This window comes from Rousettus aegyptiacus, unplaced genomic scaffold (genome assembly GCF_014176215.1).
Source record: "Rousettus aegyptiacus isolate mRouAeg1 unplaced genomic scaffold, mRouAeg1.p scaffold_m13_p_3, whole genome shotgun sequence".
NCBI classification, from domain to species: Eukaryota; Metazoa; Chordata; class Mammalia; order Chiroptera; family Pteropodidae; genus Rousettus; species Rousettus aegyptiacus.
The window spans coordinates 30,188,124-30,210,729 of record NW_023416306.1 but is presented as its reverse complement, the minus strand read 5'-3'; the positions used below and the strand labels follow the sequence as shown (position 1 = coordinate 30,210,729).

Sequence of the window (22,606 nt, the reverse complement as noted above, 5' to 3'; positions counted from 1 at the left end):
TACCATGACTGATGCTCTCTCTCCCCATAGGACTTACTTTGGATACTAATCAATCAAGTTTTCCCATACTACTTGAATGATTCCTTCTCTCCTTCCCTATTATCCCTATGCTAGTTCAGTCCCTCTCCTGACTGAAGCACTGTCAGAGCCTATTTTCTCATCGGTCTCTCTGCCTCCCTACAACCACCACGATGATCTTTCTAAAACAGGAACCCGACTCCTCAGCTTAGAATCACTATCACCAACTGTAGTAATTCTCAAACTTGGATAAAAGAGTCAGATACGTCAGTTAAATTATCTATTATGATACTACTTAAACAAAATGAGGCATCAATTCCTAGCATTTATAGAACTCATACTTCTACAGAAAGCAAATTTACAAATTAAATAGTTGTAGATGTTAACATTAATGTAATGAATGAACTTGTTTTCCGGAGACCATATTCACTCTGAAGAATGAATATGATGCACATGGTCCAGACACAGGTTGTTTGAAGATTGGCCTGTCTCCACTGGCTCTGGAAGGACTGTGAATCTCTCCTGTTCTTCCCTCTAAATTTGCGCGAAATCTTACCTCAACGAGAGGACATCTGGCCTTCTCTCGCCCCTAATGCATTGTTTATAATTTAAGACTGCCTTTATTCTTTTTTCATTAGCCCTTGACAATTTAAGAGTACTTGGCCCCAACTCTCATAAACATGGGACGGGACTCTATTAGAAAGCGTTACCCACACGGATGTTGACTGTGCTTTTATTCTCTTTTTGGCTTACCACAGAAATAAAGTACTTTAGAATTTTTAAAGAGAACTCAGCCTCGCTCCGAAGCTCTGTCGCAGCCAGTTTCACTTCCGAGGCCCTGCAGCCTCTATTCCCGTCGCCCGCCATCCCACCGCTAGGTGGCGCTCACCAACGCCCACCGCTGCTCGCTCGGAGCGGTCCACCGGGATTGAGCTACGTCACCCACCCCTAGCGATGATTGGCTATTTCGCCAACGACTGGCGGGTGGAGCCAGCCGAGAACCGGAAGCAACGGGTACGGCGAGTGTACAAGGTCCCCAGCCAGTGCGTGCGCACTCAGGGGCTCGCGTCAATTAAGACGCTGGCTGCAGCTCCCACTCTGGCCTGCAGGGGCAGACCGGAGTTCTATGTGATGGAGGGTGAAACCTGATGAGGGGTCACACTGATAAGGGCTGGGCCACACTACGGGGAGGAGTCACGTTGAGCGGAGGGGTCACAATAACAGGTGGAGTCACTCAGAGAGGTGGGGGGTCTCACTGCATGGGAAGAATAAACAGAGATGTCGCACTGAAGGGTTCTGGTACACACTAATGTTGACACTAAGGAAAGGTCCCGCTGAAGGGGAGGGTTCTCACTGAGGAAGAGAGGGGTGTCCGAAGGGAAGGGCCCCTTGAGGTGCGGGATCTGGCCGAGGGGTGGGAATCTCGCGGAAGGAGGGGCTTTCCCTGTAGGTGGAGGCTCCTCTTTTGCGAGAGAAGGTCATTTGGTCGAAATAGAGGAAGGTCCAGACTGTCACTGGGCGGAGGCTCTGGAATTTGAACTTTATTCGAGGGAGGTGGGATGAAGTGAGGAGGAGTCGGGGCCACGGGGCCACGCTAGGAATGGGCTGGCCAAGGGCCACGGCCCTGGGCCAACACAGCCGACCGAAAAGGAAGATGATTCCAGATGTGTAAGATGTAGGGACGGAGACCTGGGAAATGGGCAGGTTGGGACAGGGAGGTGGTTTGTTTACTGGGCTACTTTAGATTGTGGCTGGGCCTGAGGTGTCTTTTTCCGCCCTGTTGGTCTATAAAGCCCAGGAATCGTGCAGCTTCCAGAGCCCGGCCCTCAAATGACAGTGACCTGAGGGTGTGAGGGGAGAAAGGACTCACCCAGCAGCTAAAAGACATTTGAGCTGCACACATGCACAATCAGCCCTTATTGCCCTTCAGTTATTCAGCTCGGGTCGAACTTACTTGACCGCGACGCCCCTGACCCACTCTCCTAGGGCATCGCGACCAACCGTTGGGGGTGCGTATCCGAGGGGGCGTGGCCGCTGCTTGGTGGCCGGGCTCGAAGGAGTTAAGCAGAGGACAGGCTCAGCGGCCCGCCCCTGGCAGGCCGCGGAGCCTGAGCCCCAGCAGCAAAGCCTAGCGCCACCGCCGCCGCCGCCCGCCCGCCCGCCCGCCTCCGCCAGCCGGGAGCCCGCCTGCCCGCCGGCGCCCGGGAACTCCACCGCCACCGCCCGGCCTAGGCCTAGGCCTTGCGCAGAGCGGAGCGGAGCGGAGTCCACCCGCGCCCAGCAAGCCGGCGCGGCGGGGGTGGGACCAGGATCTTTGGCGAATCTTCCATTCTCTAAGGCGGGAGCCGGAGCCCCGGCGCCCGGGATCGGGCTGGGCCCGCACCCATGGCGAGTGCTGCCTGCCCGGGCCCCGGGGACCCTGCCATGTGAGGCAGATCGGGGTTGGGGGCCCGGCCATGGCCGGGGAACGGCCCCCACTGCGGGGCCCTGGACCCGGGCCGGGAGAGGCGCCGGGGGAGGGGCCCCCAGGGCCGGGGGGCGCGGGTGGAGGCCCGGGCCGGGGCCGCCCCTCCTCCTACCGGGCTCTCCGCAGCGCCGTGTCCAGCCTAGCGCGCGTGGACGATTTCCACTGCGCCGAGAAGATCGGGGCCGGCTTCTTCTCGGAGGTCTACAAGGTAGGACCAGTAGAGAGAGCAGAGGGGCGGGACCGAGCCTTGGACGGGAGGCTGGAGCTAGGGGGCCTGGTCCCGGGCGACCTGTCAGATCTACCCGAGACTTGCCGGCCCCTGCCGCCCGCAGGTTCGACACCGACAGTCAGGGCAAGTCATGGTGCTGAAAATGAACAGGCTCCCCAGTAACCGGGGAAACACGCTACGGGAGGTGCAGCTGATGAACCGGCTCCGGCACCCCAATATCCTAAGGTGAGCAGCCCCAGCCGCTAGCTGGGAAGCTTGCTAGGGGAAGGGGAAAGATCCCGCTGGAAAAAGTAGGAACTGTGGAGGGGCTGTTGCCCTTACAGCCTACCGTCCTATCTTCTTTCCCCTCTTCTAGATTCATGGGGGTCTGTGTTCACCAGGGGCAGCTGCACGCTCTTACAGAGGTGAGGATGGGCGAGGAGAGGGCATTCTCACCACCATTGAGGGGAGAGAGTCAGCTCCCAGGTGCTTCCATAGAGGAATAGGGAGAGCCAGCAGGACCTTCTCCCAGGGAGGCGTCCCTGAACTTCCTTATGGGCAAACCACAAATAAAAGGCCTCAGCTGTTCTCATCCTCTATATCCTGTAGAACAGTACTGTCCAATAGAACTTTCTGCAGTGATGAAAATATTCTATATCTGTGCTATCCAAAACTGTAGGTACTAGGCACATGTGGTTAGGGAGCACTGGAAATGTGGCTACTGTGACTGAGGAACTGAATGTTTGATTTTATTTAAACTCAATAATTTAAATTTAAATAGTTGCATATGTATTGGACAGGACAGCCCTAGAATACGAATGGGGACTCTAGAGCACTGGCTCACCCTTTTGACCTTTGCGATCCTCTTGAGTGTCCCCTGGCTTATAAATGGGAGACTAGAAACTGAAACCTTGACATTCATTCCCCTTCTCCTTTCACTATGCCCCCAGTATATGAATGGGGGGACCCTAGAACAGCTGCTCAGCTCCCCTGAACCTCTGTCCTGGCCTGTCAGGCTCCGCCTGGCTCTGGACATCGCCCACGGCCTGCAGTACCTGCATGCCAAAGGTGTATTCCACCGGGACCTCACATCCAAGGTAGGCTGGCCAGATGGGTGGAGGCATGAAGGGGGATTTAAGACTATTAGGTTGTAACTAGCCCATGGATGTTGGAATGTAGATAACAGATATGTTAAGATGTTAGAGTAGCAAGGCATTGGAGAATGGGGGGCTGGGTTGAGGGGGTGTCTCTGAGGAACTGAGCACCACATTGCATTTTGGAGTGGCGAATGATATTGCAAGATTGGGGTGCATTGGAGAACTGGAAGATCAGAGAGGGTTGGGGGTTATTCGGGAGTGACAGAGCTTTTTGGGGTATAGATTGAAAGATCAAAGAGCAGCAGGTGATGGGTGCGTGGGGATGCTGTGTGTATGTCAGAACTGTCTGATCCGACGGGAAGACCAAGGCTTCACAGCTGTTGTGGGTGACTTCGGGCTGGCTGAGAAGATTCCTGTGTATAGGTAAGGTGAACACACCTGTCCCCCCAAAACTCACAGAAGACTCCTATCTAAGTGAAGCCCCCAGGAACATTTCCCTTGGAGTGGGAAGGGGGCTGACCTTAGCCCCTTTCGTTTGGGAGAATTTCTGGTGGAATGTTTCTGATGACTCTGCCCCTACCCTACAGGGAAGGGGCAAGGAAGGAGCCATTGGCTGTGGTGGGTTCCCCCTACTGGATGGCTCCAGAGGTGTTACGGGGTGAGCTGTATGATGAGAAGGTGAGAAATCAACCCTTTAGATCCCCAAGGCCTTCCAGGGACCCTCTAGAGATACTCTTAAAGGACTCCATCCCAAGTTCCTAAACAACCCTACCAGATATTCAGGAGGCCCCCAAGATCCCCCTCGCCCCTTACAGGCACCCCTCCAACACATGAAAACTGTGAAGACTCTCCCCTGAATTCTGACACTTTCTGACAAAATTCTCACATGAAAACTGTCAATTCCTCCCCCTGACATTATCTCCTCTCCCTAGGCTGATGTTTTTGCCTTTGGGATTGTCCTCTGTGAGCTCATCGCGCGAGTACCTGCGGACCCGGACTACCTACCCCGTACTGAGGTAAATGATGTCTCCAGGTTTGAAAAGGAGGAACTCCAGACTGGGCAGCTCATAACTAAGAAGGAGTCACTAGTGGTCGAGGTCCACATTAGGATACAGAAGGAAGTTAGCCAAGGAAGGCTAACTTTGAGGCCCCTCTTCTCTGTCGCCACAGGACTTTGGCCTGGATGTGCCTGCTTTCCGGACCCTGGTGGGGGATGACTGCCCACTGCCTTTCTTGCTCCTGGCCATCCATTGCTGCAGCGTAAGAGCCTCACCCTCCCTGCCCTCTGTCCCCATCCATCAGCTGACAAGGCTGTCCTGTTCCAGGTGATGGGAAGAAAACTCAGGGACCCGATTTTGGAACACTAAGTGAAGCTGCCCCTCTTCCTACCCCTCAGATGGAACCCAGCGCTCGTGCACCCTTCACTGAAATCACCCAGCACTTGGAATGGATCCTGGAGCAGCTGCCTGAGCCAGCCCCCCTCACCAGGGCGCCCCTGACACAAATTAAGGGTGAGTATAACCTCGACCCAACTGGAGTCCTTCTGCCTCTCCTCCTTAGAACTCAGGGAATTATCTGAGGAAAACTAAGTATATTTATTCATTGAGAAGGGGGTGGGGTGAGAGGACATTTCAACGAAGATAGTTTTCTAATTCTAGAGCCTGAAGGAAGGAAAAAAGGAAAGAGGTAAAAGGGGACTGGAGGTAACATCTTCCCCTTTCCAAAGCATCTTATCAGACTCCCTTTTCTATGCTCTAGTCCCACCGCCCTCTTGGTGAATAAACGAGGCCCGTAGAAATTATCAATGCCGAGAACAGTGATCACAGACTTCTCTGTCTACAGGGTCTGTTCCAAGAGGGGGTCCCTCTGCCACGCTTCCCAGACCAGACCCCCGGCTCTCCCGAAGCCGGTCAGACCTCTTCCTGCCCCCATCACCAGAATCACTCCCCAACTGGGGGGACAATCTGACTCGAGTCAACCCCTTCTCACTGCGGGAAGACCTCAGGGGTGGAAAGATCAAGCTCCTGGACACACCCAGCAAGCCAGTCGCCCCTCTGCCCCTTGTACCACCATCACCACTGCCCTCCAGCCAGCTGCCCTTGGTGACTGCTCCAGAGACCCTAGTCCAGCCTGGGACACCTGCTCGTCGCTGCCGCTCACTACCATCGTCCCCTGAGCTTCCCCGACGTATGGAGACAGCACTGCCAGGTCCTGGCCCCCCCGCTGTGGGCCCCTCAGCTGAAGAGAAAATGGAGTGTGAGGGCAGTAGTCCGGAGCCAGAACCCCCAGGACCAGCTCCCCAGCTGCCCCTGGCTGTGGCCACAGACAACTTCATCAGCACTTGTTCCTCGGCCTCCCAGCCCTGGTCCCCTAGGTCGGGACCTTCCCTTAACAACAACCCCCCAGCTGTGGTAGTGAACTCCCCACAAGGCTGGGCCGGGGAGCCCTGGAACCGGGCCCAACATAGCTTGCCCCAGGCAGCAGCCCTGGAGCGGACAGAACCTTCGCCACCCCCTTCAGTTCCCCGGGAGTCCGATGAGGGGCTGCCCTGCCCTGGCTGCTGCCTTGGCCCCTTCAGCTTTGGCTTCCTGTCCATGTGCCCCCGCCCCACACCAGCTGTTGCCCGCTACCGCAACCTGAACTGTGAGGCGGGCAGTCTCCTCTGCCACCGAGGGCACCATGCCAAGCCACCCACAACTAGCCTGCAGCTGCCTGGGGCACGCTCTTAGCACCGGAGCCTGTGGTCTCAGGCCTCCAACTTTAGCCTTCAGGATGCCCTGTGAGGACAGCGCACATGCTGGACATTGCCAGCCCCAGATGGGCTGACCGGCTATCCTACCCCTATAGGGGAACCTCAGCATGGACTCAAGAGACAGAACATTTCCTATCCAACCCCTGGGCTTGCTATGCCATGGGGATCACTGAACCAGACACAGCACTGCTGACACACGAGACTAACACGTGCAGATTATTTAAAAAATATTTCAATAAAACTGCCTGGCTGGCTCCGGGCTGCCCCTATCCACTCAGCCCGTGCGCCCTCCTCCCCCCAACCCCCCATTCCACTATGGTAGGTTCTTGGGGAGGCCAAAATCTCTTCTAGAGGTTTCTTCCCCTTTTTCCCAGGAACAGTCCAGTTTCTGGGATAGGATTTCAAGCGGGCAGCAGACTGGCTAGAAGTGTTGAGCATGGATTAGCCCTTGGCCAGGCACTGTTCAAGAAGAATGAGGAAACGTTGGAGAGAGATGATCTTGGGACCTGCAGGCTGCAGATTAGAGATGAGGGGTATAGGCTCTTATTAGCATAAGTATCTGAAAGAGTAAAGCATCAGCAAACCCCACAGTTGACTGTCGCTAAAACCCTCATCCAGCTCACTCTGTCTCCCCAGCTCCCTAGACAACCCCATCACTGGCCTTCCTTCAGCTCACGGCCTTCCCTGCGCACCCCCCTTGACGCAAGCAGACCAAGTGCCTGGAGGCTGTGGGCATGACTGTCATTCCCAGGAACAAGCTTCCCCCTGACCTCTGGGCCCCTGTTCTGAGAACCCACTCCCCTCAGGTTCCCATGCCTCGGTCCCATCCCTCACTCTTACCCAGCTCAGTGCAAAGAGTGGTCCCCATCTGGATACCTAAAAGCTGCCATCTCACAGATGCACGGAAGACGAGTAATACACTTCTCTGACTGTGTTTTTGGCCACCAGTCTTGTACCTTGATACATTTTGGGTTTTGAGCATAAGACCTATATAATGGCGAAATAGAGCAGCAATAATCTGTGGTCCCCTCTCTTCCCTTATCTTCCTTTGTTCTGCATAAAACCTAGCCCAAGTCCTAACTTACCCTGCCTACCTAAGGCCACATTTGGGCACAGTTCAGGGACATCTGGGCTCCAACCCAAAGAGGCTTTAGGACCAGGGGAGGAGAAAATAACTCAAGGTCTTAAAGATGGAAACTCCAGTTAGGGAACATAGGAGGTAACCATTCTGTTTGAGGGGCCCTGGGTTGGACCTCAAAGGTACCCCACTGTCTCCTTGCTCCCCTGAGGCTACTCCCCAAATGGTCCTGGCTGAGAACATACAGCCTCAGTTTGGGTGGCCTTGTCAAGGGACAGTAAGTTTGAATGCCAGGGTCCTTTATCAACCCTAAGAAAAAGATGACATGGGTCCCAACCTAATAATTAAAAATAAAAGCATGTGCCAGGGACTTCTTGGTAGTAGGCTAGATCAGAGAATAAAAATGCCCTAAAGAGTTATTAATAGAGGAAATGGACACATAGGCAATTACAATATTGATTGTGAAAGAGGTTTGGGAGCAGGACCTGGAAGGAAATGTCATTAATGTCTTTATGAAGGGATTATGAAATTGAAAATACCCAAAAGTCCTAACAAACTTACCCAGAGACTTTTACACCATTAATCCGATGCTGGTCCTTATTAGAGTTGCTGAGGGTAATCCAATATGAATCACCGGAAGGCAACACCTTACCTAAGCTGCTGTAATAATAATAATCCTGAGGGGAGATTCAGAGAGACCAGAGGTGAATGGAGAGTGGTGACAAATAGTGGAATGGGGAATGGGTATAAAAGAGGGGCCTGGACTGATGGAAGAAAATGAACACTCTAGGTGGACCTAGGAGCTTTGACAAGAAGACTGTACCCACCTTTGGTGCATGACATCAGCTCATCAGTGACCTATCCCTGCATCCTTCAAATGCCACCCTGCAGATAGATACAGGCTCACCCTTCGGGGTCATCTCCCGGATGAATAAAAACTTCTGCCAGCCTTCGAAGGGGAGTGATTCTGTGGGCTGCTGTGGTCACAAGGAACCAATCCCTACAATCCAGCCCACCAAGTATGGGGTCTCTCTGCCTGAAAGGCCGTGACAGTCAGAGAATCTGTTAAGCAGCCCAGAATGCTGACTAGAAAGCAGAGATGGGAAGCAGGTAAAAGTAAAGATGGTTCATAATTCAGTTCTCATGCCAGCTCTGTCAGTAGGGGCTGCTTGGAGCACTATGCTGAGAAGCCGCATCAAAAAAGAAACGCATACCACAGCATGCATGCTATCCATGCACTGCCAATCCTGACTTGACAATATATGTCCCTTTACCTAACAGTACTCACTACAGTCTGTGAATAAGGGTTTGCTTACTGAATAGCCATTGACTGTAGCCAGGTTGGAGGACAGAGATTTACAATAGTTTTGGCTCTCTTCCCAACTTCTCTTAGTAAGTGAGATATGAAAGCAATTCCTCTCGTTCAGTATCCATCCCACAGGACAGCAGGTATCTAAAGAAGAAAGAAAGAAAGAAAGAGTGTGACAGCACAGCCAGACCCAGGAGGGAGATCTCAAGACTTGGACTGAAGGTGACCACTCAGCAATCTAGTTGCTAACAATATTTCCCTGCATCTGATCTCAATGACTTCATTGACTTCTAGCCCTTGATCTTTGCAATCTTTCTGGGTGTGCCATACCTGCATATATTTAGTATAAGCCTTTAACACTCAGCAACTTTACTCCTTAACAAACTGGGAGGTTTAATAGGGCTAACGATAGTATTCCCAATTTCTGAATGATTCCAGTCCTCCCTCCCCACCTCCCATTTTAGCTAACCTCACCTGGGCCCCCCATGTGTTCAGTGGGCCGCTCATTCATCTCATTAGCTCCCTAAAGCATTCCCCACTGCATATTCAACTTTTCCACACTCCTGAAGCTCCCCGCTACCTCCTTTCTCTCCACTCTTCCACAAGTACACAGTCTTAGTTCCTGTTTTGCTAAAATCATCAGACACTTGCTGTAAACTCTCTTCATTTCCCTCCCCTCCACTTCAAAATTTCTCTCCTCTATTCTTCTTTTCCTGACCATCATAAGAAATAAACATTCCTCTTTCTTTAACATCCCACACCTCAATCTGTTGTGCTCCTGACCCCAACCCAACTCATTCCATCGTTGTTTTTTTTTATCAGTCCTCTCCCTATCACTCAAAAATCATTCCTTCTCCACTAGCTCCTCCTCTTCTACCTACATTTTCTCATGTCCCCACCCAACTACTCTCTCAAATTGCTATCCTATGGTAACTTAAAGGAATAAAAAGAAGTACCTGTGGCCAAAAAGAAGAGGGTGAGGGAATAAGTGAAAGGTCAGCAGGGGTCCTGGAAGCCATGTTAAGCATTTTTTATTTTAATATTACAAGGAAGAGAAAATCAATGTAGAGTTTTACATAGAAGAATTTTGTTCACTCCCTAGATCCCAAATGCCTAGGTGCAGTGCTGGACACATAGTATTTATTCCATAACTTTTGATTAATTAAACAACTGAATGACACACTCTTCACTGGGATGACACGATCCGATTTTTGTTTCTAAAGAATTATCCTGCCTGCAATATGAAGAGTGGAATGGGAGTTTGGGAAAATGTTTAGGAAAAACGTCCAGCAAGCTGTTGCACTTATCCTTCCAAGAGACAGGGGTAAGCAAAAATGCAAATGGATACATAAACTTGGTGGTGGAAAATGGAGAGAATTCTTCTATGACAGAATAGGGCATCTGCTGAAAGTGAGAGAGAAAGTAGCAGGGTAAGGAGTTATGGGAAGCAAGATGACCACCGACCACCGCAGTTGCCAAGCAGTGCCGAAGCCCCAGCTGACGTTGAAACTAGAGTTTCAGTGGCACCCAACAGAATGATTACACAATTTGTCACACCTGGGTGCAGGCATGGGCAAGGTGGACAGTTGAGTTCATCTAGAGTTGAGATATTGCCACTCAGGTGCAACAGAAGGACAATGGAGTAGAGGAGTGGTTGAAATGATGAACCCCAGAATGCAAGATGAGTAGAGAGAGAAGTGAGGCCAGGTGACGGCTGATCAAAAGGAGCAATGGGAGTTAGGAGGTTGGAGGCCCCAATGCAGTTGAAGAAGTGTGGGGAAAGCCAGGATGGGGGGCAGCTGTGGTCACAGTGGAGGTCTGAAACTGTCCTTTCGCTGGAAGAGCAGTTTGGGTTGGTGAGGTCTAGGGTGTAGCTGTGGGGATGGGTGGCAGCACTGGCAAGGAAATGAGGGTCATAGAGAAAAAGAAGGTTAAAAAAAAAAAAAGAGCGCTGGTGGTGTATGCACATGATCTCTCTGTCTTAAAGCCTTGGGAAAGTAACCAGATGCTCCTTAGTAACCAGACTGCTGTTAATGGCCTTAGGCTAGATTGAGCCTAACCTCGGACTACAGATAACCAGTCCACAAACATTCTAGTCCCCTTGGGCCTAGAACCCTGCCTTGAACCTCAGCCTGTTTGGCACGACCTCTCACCTTCTATGTGTCCCCCTTCCTCATGTCCACATACTGACTGGGTGAATATGCCACACTAGTTTCCTACCCCCACATTACCCCTACCTACCTCATTGTGTCACTCACACTCGAGAGCTTCAACTGCCTTGCCCCACCACCAGATTGCACCTCGTCAATCAGTAATTTTTAACTTTTCTGAGAATCTCAGATGTAGTGAAAACTAATTAAAGCTATAGACTCTCTCCTTAGAAAAATGTACAAATAACCAATCCTTGACACTGAAATCAAGCCAGATGAGATCTGAGTTTGTGGCTTTAGAGTGTGATTTTCAGCGCTGGCTGTTCCCCTTCTTTCCCCCACAGGATCTGCCTTACAGCTGGGAGAGTCCCCCCAAATCTAGTATGCAGCGTGATCCTTCTTCCTGCTGGCTAAGGCTGCATACTCATGTCAGCCACCACTATGGTTCCTTGCCCATTTCCTGAAGATCTCAATGGCCCCCTGATAGACAGACCCCTGTGCCCCTGCCACAAGTGCCTCCTCGCTTCAATTCACCCCTCACAGCAGACCCTCCCATCTCTCCTCTCCCAGAGCAGTTACCTGGTGAGGGGCATATGAACAAGGGCTTCAATGTGTCTCGCATGCGGTTCAGCCTCTCCTCCAAGTTCCTCCTCTGTTCCTCCTCACTTCGCAAGGTCTCCTTCGTCTTCTCTCTGTCAGACTGGCAGGCCTGTAACTGCTCCTTGACAGCTTGGCAGTCCCTCTGTTCCACCTGTAGTGCTTCCTGACTCTGGGCCAGCTCCCTCCTGGACCCCTGCAGATCCTGTTCCCTCTGCCCCAGCTGGTTGATACTTAAGCGGAGCTGCTGCCTCAGACTGCTGTTAGTGGCTTCTAGAACCCTTTTGGTGTGTTGGAGCTGTTGAGACACCTGCAGATCTGTTTGGCCATAAAGAGAGATTTGGAGGGCATTTTCAGCTGTGACCTGGTGCCCTGAGACTTCAATGTCATTTTTCCACTTCTTACAACTTTTTGCATATCGGGCTGAAACCTAAGATCTGACTGCCTAAAGCCTGAGGTACTGGATTAGGTGAGGACAATTTAGAAAGACATACTGCTCTAAAACAGACCTGGCTGGAAACCAGACCAAAAGCTAGGGATGTGGTGGTAGTGGCTCTGGACCCTCCGGAGGAAGGGCAGCTGTTGGGCAGAGGAAGGAAGAAAGTTGTTTGGGAGAAGTGGGAAATGGGGGCCAGCCATACTCACAGCGCACTCCCAAGGAGATGGCAGCCATCCCTAACAGCAGGCAGGTGAGGAGCAGGCCCAGAAGGAGGTATTTGAACCAGACTGCACAGCCTTAGGGAGACAGTGGGATGAGGGGCAGTTAGCCCCAGGAAACAGTTTATAGACTTAAGGGGCGGGTGGGGAGATAAACGGAAAAGAGCCTCTCTTGGAGGACGTGGTGCAGGCTTGGTGGTTTTTGTCCCGCAGGCAGTTGAGTTTCCGCAGGTAGCGGAGGGAAGGCGTTCAGGAGTAAGGCCCGGGGATTGTTACTGGTAAGCAGGACCGAGGGTGCTACCTGGTGGGAGGGGGCACTAAATCTCAGACCGAGAAAGAGCGGGCGGTATGTGAATGCGGACCTTCGCCAGAGCGGAAAGGCAGAGAGGATCTGGGTCGACACGTTAGAAAGATGCACGTGAGAGTGGCAGGGGAGGGGGTCGCGAGGCTGCCCAGGTGGTCCGGGGGTGGCGGGAGCCTGCGCCTCAGGCTAGCTCCCGGGACCTGACCTGCACACCGCACAGCCCAGCAACACCAGCGCCCCTCCCGGCGCCACCACGTTGCTCGGCGCCCACCCCCGCCCCGCCTCGCCTCGCGGGGTTGGCAGCGTGAGCGAGGCCGCCTACGCGCGCGGGGCCGGGAGCGCGCGGAACTCACAGCCCAGAGGCTGGCCGGCAGCTGGCGATGTCACGGAGCTCCAGCACGCTGTTGGCGGCTCCAAATGGACTCCTGCGCAATGGCGAGAGAGTCCAGTTAGAAGATGGAAAGCTCCGGAAAATGCCCCTTTCCCGCCCCACCCACCAACCCCCTCCGCCGCGCTGAGATTCCGATGCCCCTCCTTGCCTTCTGCATCTGTTCCGGGTTGAACTTAGCACTCTCCAGAGTTCCTCAGCCCCCCCAGGGACCCCCTCCTTGCCCTCCAGGGTCTCCCTTGATCTTTTCTCCCTTCATCTTTTCTGCCCGCCCCAAACCCTCCTTTGGGAGTGCTCTCACCCTCTCCCCGCTCCCTTATTTCCCATTCGAACTCATCTCTCACGGGGCTGTCCTCCCCAGCCCTGTCTCCCCACTGGGATCTTCATCTTGCTCCTGGGAGCTTTAATTCTTCCCCTGGCTGCCAGTGCTCATTTTCTCTTTCCTAAGAACCTCCCCACCCACCTCCTTTTCTCAAGAGTATTGCCCTCCTAAGAATACTGCCGACTCCCCAGCTGAAGACACAGCCCTCCACCCTCAACCCCTTCCCCGCAAATACACATCCCCTGGGCTCTTCTACTGGTTTTGTCTCCCAGTCCAGAGGCAGTCAAGCTCAAGGCTCCCCCTGAGCTTGGGGGCACTTGCACATTCTCATAGGTGAGTTCCCCATCCTCGTCAGCCTCTGGGTCTGGAGAGGAAAGAAAAGGGACCAAGGTGGGGGTGGGGAAAGGGGGTCTGTGGGGTGGGGTGGGGTCATGAAGGAGGATGGGGATGCAGAATGATGATGATGCCTCATCCACCCTTACCCTTTCCTAACTGGCTGGAGATGTTCTTCTTTAGGGGAGCCTTCACAAATCGCAGGTCTGCATAAGTGACAGCCTCAGCCATGGTCCTGGGCACCTCTGCCCCTCCCGTCTTCCCCTCTTCGATGGCACCAAGCTTCCCTTGCTGCTCTCCCTTCTGTCCTTTTGTACTCTTAGGCTCTGTGTTCCCTCTGTGACTGTATGGCTTAGTGCTTTGCCCTGTGACTTCCAGTCACAAAAGAGGAAGATGTGAGCAAGACTCAGACAGATGGGTTCAGTGAACCGGGTGGTATCCCTGAGCACTGGCCAGAGGGTCAGGGGAAGGGAAACTGAAGTCCAGAGCATGGAGGTCAGGGCTGACGACCACTACTCAGGCTGGTCCCTGCGTCCTGCCTGTGCTCCACCTTCACTATCCCAGACCCACTTTGGTAGTGCGAGGCTCCAAAGGCCCGCCCTCCTGAGGCTCTGCTCAGATTTGCCCTATTGCTCCCCTCCTGGCTACCTGGTCTACAGGCTTTCTCGGTGTAGTCAGAGCTCCTTTGTGCCCAACTGACCCCAGATGATCTTACCAATCATTGCTTCAAGGTGGGGCTTCATCTCCCCAATCAGACTGAGGGATTCAAGTAGGAGCCCTAGCTGCTGATCATCCCGGGTCTCTCCGCAGGTATGAATTCCCAGAAGAGGGTTCCTTATTTTGTGAGCTCATCTCCCTATCAGTTTAGGAGCATTCAGGGTGGACCCAGCTTTTCTTCTGCTGTAGACCCACAGAGGTGCCAAGGATGCCACACACAGGAAGGGTCTCATTCCAAAGCCCTCCCCAGGAACGACAGCCTTTGGAGGATGCCGAGCATCTGGTAGCACATTGTTTCTCCCTGGCCTCTTTCCCCCTTGTTGCCCCCTACTGATCACACCTGTGGCCAGTCATCCCCTTCCTGGTCCCATCTTGCCGCCTGCTGGACTCATGTCATCCCTTGTGTCCCAGCAACTGAGCTGGATACAGCAAGCCCAGTCCAGGAGGCAAAGGTTCTGGGATATGCCTAGGCTGGGGGTGAGAATGAAGGCAACCCCAGCTTCTGCACCTCTGGGAAAGCCTGCAGCACTGGCTACTCATGCACCCTTGTGGAGGATCAGGGAGCAGGAAAGCAAAGGATTTGTATAGGGATGAAAAAGGGCTGCAGCTTCTTAGATGAGAGGAGGCAAAGAAACAAAGCAGGCCTGGGTGCTGAGCATGCAGATTCTGGATCAGCTGAGGTTTTGAAATTTTCTTGGCTTGGTTTTGGTTTCTTTCTTACTTTCCTAGTAAAGTTCTTCCTTTAAAAAGTCTCAACATTGTCCCTTACGCCCAGCTCTGAGGTTTAAAAAGGCTATTTATGGGGAAAGACCAGGGGCTGAGAGACAACATGATGAGGGCCTGGCTGGTGGAAGGGAAAGAAACCAGGGGAGGAAGGAGGGGGCTGCTGAACAGTGGTTCAAAGGTGCTTCAGAAGCTCTTTTACCAGGATGTGATCTAGAATGTGACCCCAAAAGGGCCTACTTCTGCAGGTAGGAAGAAGCTGGGTCAAGACAAGGTATGGAGGTGGAAAAAACGCACCCCAAGTGGGCGACATCCACCCCCTCAGAATCACCCCACCGCAGCTGTGAGGAGGAAAAAGGAAGGGGAAAGAGGCCCTCACCACATGCTAACAGCTTGTAGTGTATGATTAATGAAGTGTAGAGGGGTGCTGTGATGGGCCTGTGGGTCTATCCAGAGCTCTGCCTGACAGTGTCACCCAGCTTGCCCCAGGAAAAGTGCCCACTGAGGCAGAGTGCACATTGGTCACCTGAGGAATGTGTCTCAGGGAGAGGCAGGCGTATGTGGGTGTGTGAGAGCATCCCCAGGTCTTTGTGGTCTCTTAAGGGTGTCTGGGCGAGGTGAGCCTCTACGTCAAAGCCTGTCCAGCGGGTTAAGCACATGGGATTCCATGAGCTGAAGGGTGCCTGTGATAGCTGTTTTTTTGTTTGTTTGTTTTCATGGCAGGGAATGACGGGTTATTTTCAGAAAAATCTTGAAAGGTCAGGGGAACAGATTCTACAAATATTTCTCTTTTAAGGCTGTTTCCTAAGGTGTCCCTGCAGCTGTTAACGGTCCCACTTGATTAAAGTTTCCAGCAACCCACTCCCCTCCCCCAAGCACCCATCGGGGCCCCTCCCAGATAGCAGAGAGTGCTGTGCCTTGGCGACTCCCTGGGGGCCTTCGGGGCCTGTGAGAGTGAGTGGGAGTGTATAATAAGCGCAGGTGGTGGAAGGGGTGGGTGGGGGCAGTCAGGGTACCTGTGTCTGCGGCATACAGGGAGTCGGGGCAGAATGTGTGTGTGAATCAATTGCTGGAACACTCGCAGGAATGCTACCAACTGTAGATAATGTCCCAGTTTTCAGAACCAAACACCAGTGAACATGGTTTGGATCCAGGTAAAATATCAAAATACAGCTTCCAGTATATGCTCAAAAAAGAATCAGTGGGCATGCTGCCTAGCCTGACCCTTAAAGAGGGTTCAGAAGGGAGGGAGCCCAAGGGAACTGGGATGAAGCAGATTTCACAGCCACCATGGCTTGGCTGTCTTAGGCAGGTTTGGCCTATATTTCTCTCCTCTTTAGCTCTTTTGGTGATGGTTACACCTTCCCCTGTGACAGTCTGCATTCCCTTCCATCCTAGACCATCTTGTGGCCCTCCTTTGTGAATAGGGATGAGAACAGAATCCTTCTCCTTCCCCATGTGTCACATGGAATCTTTGCAATATTGACAGTCACATTACTTCTCAAAACTGGACATCAGAAAGAATGCCTGTACCTGTGAGCTGCGCCTCAACTGCCCAAACGTCAGGAATGCCTGGGGTTTTTAAGAGCTGTGGGGCCAGTGCTATACAGCTTTTCCGGGACCATAGTATCATCTGTGATCCCAAAGGACAAATGCCGAAGCCCATTTCTTGCCTCCTCCTGAACTCCACTGCTTGTTATAAGTTGTTAGGGTGTTAAGAGGAGGAAGCCCAACTATGAGGGCATTTAAAAAGAATTTGCTGTGTGGAAAGAGGCTCACCTGGATAAACTTAGGTGAATTCCAGTCAACATCAGGAAGTCAATGAAATCTCCTGAGACCCTGAAAGTCAGGTTCTTTCTGTCTTTATTACCTTAACTCACTGGCTCTAGGAGACTGTAAGTAATCTACAGATAGGGCATAGTAGGCAGAATAATGGCCTTCCCAAAAGGGTCACACTCAAATCTCCAGAACCTGTTAATATGTTACTTTTCCTGATAAAAATGTAAATGTGAATAAGTGAAGAACCTTTAAACGGGGAGATTATTCCTATTTTATCCTGGTAGGCCCCATCTAGCCACATGAGTCCTCAAAAGGAAGAAACTTTTAGGACCATGGAAAGAGATTGGACCATGGAGGAGGGGCAGAGAGATGCAACTTGAGAAGGACTTCACTCAAGTTGCTGGTTTTGAAGATGAAAGAAGGAACCATGAGCCAAGGAATGCAGGTAGCTTCTAGAAGCTGGAAAAGGCTTCTAGAGGCCACCTGGTATAAACTGATTCTTCCCTAGAGCCTCCAGAAAGGAACCAGCCCTGCTGACACCTTGACTTTAGTCCAGTGAGACCTGCGTCAGACATCTGACAAACAGAACTGTAAGATGAGAAATTTGTGTTGTTTCAGCCACTAAATTTGTGGTATTTTGTTATAGCAGCAATAGGCAAGTTTCCCAAACTGTGGAAGAAGCGTAACATAATGGAAAGAACATGATATTATGGATAAAGAAGCCAGCCCTGCCACAGTATGTGACTTTGAGCAAGTCATGGTTTCCTACCTAAAATATAGGATGATTTAGACAATGTCTCACGTCAACCAAGGATATGTCTGGAGATGTAGTAGGTGTAGATTTTAGCAAAAGCATTTTAAAAATCTGTCAGTAGCTTCAGAGTCAGGAGGGAGAACCGTGAGGAAGTTATAGCGCAAACGGGGGTTTGCAGCTCTGATCCCTAAAGCCAGAGTGCCATTGTTCTCTAGTGACTTGCCCCAGACTTCTCCTTGGTCCTGTCTTGAATGGTGACACAGGAAGCATATTTATGAATTCTTTATGGCACAGAGGAATAAAGAAAAGCAAATGCACTGAAAGGGAAACTCAAGATTCAAACATTGAGGGAGAGCAAAACGATGGCTCCAAACCACAGAATAAAATGTAATAAAGATAAATAATAACAACTAGAATTTATTGATAGATGGAATTTGGGGTTCAAACAATAAATTGCAGAAGCATGGGATGGAGGGAGTCTGGCTTAACAATAGTTTATGTACAGAAGTTTGAGGGGAGGGTTAGTTATCAGTCATTTTGGAGCTTGAAGGGATCTTAGCCCAACCCTCCTGATGGACAAATTAGGAAATGGGTCTGTAGGCTGTAAGCTAGTTTTTCACTAATGGTATGACTAGGAGGGCTTATGACAAAAGCCGTCCCTTAGGACTATAGCTTCTTTACCAAGTGCCACATGTTGTGCCAGCCACACCTATAGCCCCTTTTAAAGGGGGCAAGCTCCTGCTGATGAGGCAACCCTAGACCCCCAAAACTGTGTTATGTGAGCCCCAACCCGTCTGACCTCTGCTGACTGGGCAACAGACTCAAGGCTGTGTCCTATTGGTGGCATGGGATTATAAAATATTCGTTCTCAGAAATTTAAATGGGAAAATATGGAGATGACCACTCAGCAGTGGGAGCTGAAGGTGAAGTGTTGCATTGAGTCTATGTCAGTCCACAGAGTAGAGTCCTCCTTACTTAGCAATTGTGCCTGTCTCTGCCGTCTCACACGTTCGGAGTGGAGTGATTATCCTGACAGAGGTAATCAAACCTGATTATCATGAGAAGATAGGGTTGCTGCTACATAATGGGAGTGTGCCAGAGGATTCATGGATGCCTCTTGGTGCTCAGTGCCCAGTGATAAACTATCCACAAATGGGCAGCTGTGGCCACCATAGCCTGAAAAAAGCACAGCAATCAGGGCTCAGGCTCCTTGGAAATAAAGGTTCAGGTTATCCATAAGGCAAGCCATCTAGACCAGCATCTAGTGAGGGGATGGTAGAGGAGGAAAATGGAGAATCTCAGTTGCAGCCTTAGAACCAACCACAACAATGAGGATTGTAGCTTGTCTCACTAACCCTCCTGGTGTAAGTTTTTATTCCTCCTCCTCCTCCCACTCCTCCTTTTTTAAGAAGCAGTAACAGCCTGAACTTGATGAGGGACACAAATGGATTTGAGAAATGCATGAGCAGACACCCAGTGCCTCAAGCCATCTTTGTCCTCTTGGACCTTACCATTTGGCGCACATCAGCCTGGCTTCCAAATGCCAATATCTTTGCCTGCAGCTTCTCTTTGGCAAGTGGCTGCGCCCCAACACATGGCCAGTCAAAAGTGGCCTCCTCCCAGGTAGCTCTCAACCAATGACTGGTGGGAACTAGCATGAACACACCAGCAACCTCACCACTACAGTAGGGGCAGGGGGCTAACTCTGAAAACACATGATACATGGGCTTTCAGAGTTCTCCAATGGTTTTGAGCCCCAATTTTCCATCATGGATGTAAAGTAATATCTCACTATTTCTTTAAATTGCCTGTCCCTGACTCCTAGTGAATTTGAACATATTTTCGAGTTTGCTAGCCAGTCGAATTTGCTCCTCTATTGATGTTAGATCCTTTGTACATATCTTTCTCCCCCTCCCCAGAATTTTATTTTGAATCATTTCAAGCCTAAAGAAAAGTTGAAAGAATAAAACAATGAATACTTGTATGTCTGTCCTTTTGTATGTCAATCAAGGCTCAATCAAACTGTTCTCACCGCATTAAAAAAGTGACAGTTTTGTTACATGATAGAGGTGTTAGCTAACTATGGCGGTAATTTATTGCAATATATAAATGCACCAAATCATCACCTTAAACTTATGTCGTATAGCAGTTATATCTCAATAATAAAGGCTGAATCAGAGAAACAGACCATTAAGATATGCATATACATATACAAGTACATAGACACATTTTTTTTTTCAGTTAAGAGATTTGCTACAGGAAATTGCCTTTATACAATGATGAAATTGTAAGAGTGGGTTACACAATCTGTGAAAGGCTGTTCTTTGCTCCTGATGCTGGAGTTTGGAGTCCACAGGGCCGGCAGTCAAGAAGGGAAGATGAATGGAAAGTGGGGAGGCAGGGATAAGTCAGAACCCACGCACACAGACTGGAACCCGAGTTGCCTCCAACTTCGATGATGCGAATGTCTTGCTGGAGAAGCTGTGCTTCACCCACCAGGCTCCATTGCTCCATTGGAATGCAAGCCCTACTAGTGCATAGTCCTAGCACAGAGTGGGCACTCAGTAAGGACAGCCGTTGTTCCAGGACCATTTATTAGGTAGGTTATCTTCTTTTACCCAATGAATTGAATTGCCATATTCTCATATATACAAACATCTAATTTTGGATTCCTGTTTTATTCCACTGATCATTTGTTCCCCTTTACCTGTTGATTTGATTAATTAACCTTACAGTATATTCTAATATTTTGTAAGACAAATTTCTCTTACCACTCCGCTTTTAAAAAATATTTTTACTGACTATTCTTTAAGATGTAAATTGGAATTATCTAACTGTATATGCATTTTAATTGTGGGAGAATTGACATTTTTGATGATATTTTATCTTCCCAACCAAGAAAATGGCAGATTTTCTGTTAGTCCCAATCTTGTTTTATGTTTTTTAATAATATTGTATAACTTTCTTCATATGAGTATTGTGTGTTTCTTGATTAAATTTACATACTATAAAACTTACAGTTAAAAATAAATAAGTCATAGGATTGTAATGTACAACATGGCGACTGTAGTTAATAATTCAGTATTACATATGGAAAGTTGCAAAGACAGCAGATCTTAAAATTTCGTATCACACACAAAAATGTATGACTGTGTAGTGATGAATGTTAACTAGACTTAATATGGTGATCATTTTGTAGTATATACAAATATCAAATCATTATGTTTTACACCTAAAACTAATATAATGTTATATGTCAATTATATCTCAATTTTTAAAAAATTTACATACTATAACTTAGTGATTATGGGGTAGACTCAATGTCAACCTGCCAAGATTTAAATCCTAACTCTAACACATTACTAGCTAGTGACATGAGGTAAATCACATACTCTCTGTTCCTCAGTGTTCTCTTCTGTAAAATAAGAATAGTAGTAGTAACCTATCTCAAGAGGATGTTGCATGGGTTGATTAATCAATACAAAGCATTTACGATCATGTATGGCATTGTGCTGACTATAATTCTTATTTTCCTAAGAACTTTATAATTTGTAACTATAAATTGAATATTTTTTGACTTTCAATTTGAGATGCTTATTGCTAAAACAGGAAAAAAGCAATTTATTTTTGTTATATTTATCTTGTATCCAGTCAGCTTTCCAAATTGTACTGTTGTTTTACTAGTGTTTCTTACTAGGGTCTTCTGAATTTTCTGATAATACAATTATATCATCAAAAACATAGCATTATAATTTTTCAGATGACCATAACTCACTGCATTTGATAAAAATTCCAAGATATGTTAAATAATAAGGATAATAGCAGGCATTCTAAATTTTTATTTTAGTTAAAGTGGTTTTGGTGATTCGCCACCGAGAAAAATATTTGCTATTAGGTTTTAGGAGAAAGTCTTCACTATATTTAAGCAGTTTTCCTCTTTTTCTTTCTTAGAGTTTTTTTTTTTATTAGGAATGATATTAAGTTATGCTGGCTCTGTATATTAAGTATGGGAGCTTTCCTTCTTTTTCTATAGTCCTGACTAGCATAAGTGGCATGAAATTATTAAGGTTAGAAAAACTCAGCTGTGGTGTCATTTGAATGCAGTCTTTTCCAAAAGTAGATCTTTAATCATCTTTTTAGTCTAGTCTTTTCTAAAAGGAGCTGAGCTATTCAAGCATTCCTCTTTCTCTTGGGTCAGTTTAGGTGGATTATATTTTTCCTGAAATATTTCCATTTCCTCTAAATTTTCAAATTAGTTGATGAGAAATTTTGTTGCACTTCTTTATAACTCATTCTCTGTAATGATGTTTTCTTTCTCATAACTAATCTTGTCTGTTTTTACTCTTTTTTTCCCTTTTGTTTGGGCTTGCAAGAAGTTTATTTTGCTAGACTTTTTAAAGAACTATTTTAATTTATGCTTTTTGTATTTGTGTTTGTGTTCCATTTCGTTCATGTCAGTTTTTGTCATATTTTGATTACTTTGGGTTCCTTTTCTTGTTCTTTTTATAATTTATTGAAATAAGTTCTGCTTTTCTTTTTTCTTTTTTTTAAAGGGTGCTAACCTTACAGCATTTCAGGATATATGATATAGGGTAATTGAGTTTCTGGTGTCACACTATGTTTTCATTCAGTATTTGAATTTTGTGAACACGGTAATTTTATTCTTTTTTAAAACCAGCTTTACTGTATTGTAATTTACATACAATAAATTTTATCAATTTTAAGTGTACAATCTTATGAATTTTGACAAATATATTCAGTCAGGTAACCACCACCACCACAATCAATATACAGAAAGTTCCCATCAGCCCACAAGTTCCCGCCTACCTCTTTGCAAGCAATCCTCACCCCACTTTTTTATTGTCCTTGTTGGATATCAGTATTATCACAACTTTCTGTTTATCTGCCTGGTATCTCTTTCCCTCATCTTTATTTTGAATCTTTATCACTTTG

General features: G+C 48.9%; 2 protein-coding genes across 6 annotated transcripts; one reads left to right on the top strand and one right to left on the bottom strand.

The window, feature by feature from the left end:
* Positions 1-2,126: 2,126 nt before the first annotated feature.
* On the top strand, positions 2,127-6,811 carry TESK1 (testis associated actin remodelling kinase 1). The gene is made up of 10 exons (XM_016130489.2): positions 2,127-2,693; positions 2,818-2,939; positions 3,070-3,118; positions 3,644-3,790; positions 4,131-4,213; positions 4,378-4,468; positions 4,723-4,806; positions 4,961-5,050; positions 5,187-5,301; positions 5,633-6,811. Exons 1-10 carry the CDS (start codon positions 2,475-2,477, stop codon positions 6,517-6,519), a joined length of 1,887 nt encoding a protein of 628 aa, XP_015985975.1. The 5' UTR covers positions 2,127-2,474; the 3' UTR covers positions 6,520-6,811.
* A 74-nt stretch (positions 6,812-6,885) lies between these two features.
* Positions 6,886-14,401, bottom strand: CD72 (CD72 molecule). 5 transcript variants are annotated; one of them, XM_016130491.2, is made up of 9 exons: positions 13,830-14,401; positions 13,589-13,711; positions 12,991-13,062; positions 12,322-12,411; positions 11,659-11,994; positions 8,937-9,073; positions 8,182-8,297; positions 7,383-7,498; positions 6,886-7,001 (listed from the first exon to the last, which is right to left on the bottom strand). In XM_016130491.2, the coding sequence occupies exons 1-9, from the start codon at positions 13,909-13,911 to the stop codon at positions 6,964-6,966; spliced, it is 1,110 nt and encodes a 369-aa protein (XP_015985977.1). In that variant the 5' UTR covers positions 13,912-14,401; the 3' UTR covers positions 6,886-6,963. The 5 variants fall into 5 exon arrangements, with proteins under 5 accessions (XP_015985977.1, XP_015985979.2, XP_015985976.1 ...); XM_016130493.2 differs by having other exon boundaries at positions 7,383-7,529; positions 13,830-14,380; XM_016130490.2 differs by having other exon boundaries at positions 6,939-7,055; positions 13,830-14,371.
* Between the last annotated feature and the right edge of the window lie 8,205 nt (positions 14,402-22,606).

What these genes read in the sequence shown, in the direction of transcription:
- TESK1 (XM_016130489.2), top strand. Translation starts at nt 2,475, where the DNA reads ATGGCCGGGGAACGGCCCCCACTGCGGGGCCCTGGACCCGGGCCGGGA. An exon ending in ACCGGGACCTCACATCCAAG is followed by an intron (nt 3,791 to 4,130) that starts GTAGGCTGGCCA and finishes TGTGTATGTCAG; the next exon opens with AACTGTCTGATCCGACGGGA. An exon ending in GTGAGCTGTATGATGAGAAG is followed by an intron (nt 4,469 to 4,722) that starts GTGAGAAATCAA and finishes TCCTCTCCCTAG; the next exon opens with GCTGATGTTTTTGCCTTTGG.
- CD72 (XM_016130490.2), bottom strand. Translation starts at nt 13,911, where the DNA reads ATGGCTGAGGCTGTCACTTATGCAGACCTGCGATTTGTGAAGGCTCCC. An exon ending in CATCTCCTTGGGAGTGCGCT is followed by an intron (nt 11,995 to 12,321) that starts GTGAGTATGGCT and finishes ATGGCCAAACAG; the next exon opens with ATCTGCAGGTGTCTCAACAG. An exon ending in AATGGTGTAAAAGTCTCTGG is followed by an intron (nt 7,499 to 8,181) that starts GTAAGTTTGTTA and finishes AAATGTATCAAG; the next exon opens with GTACAAGACTGGTGGCCAAA.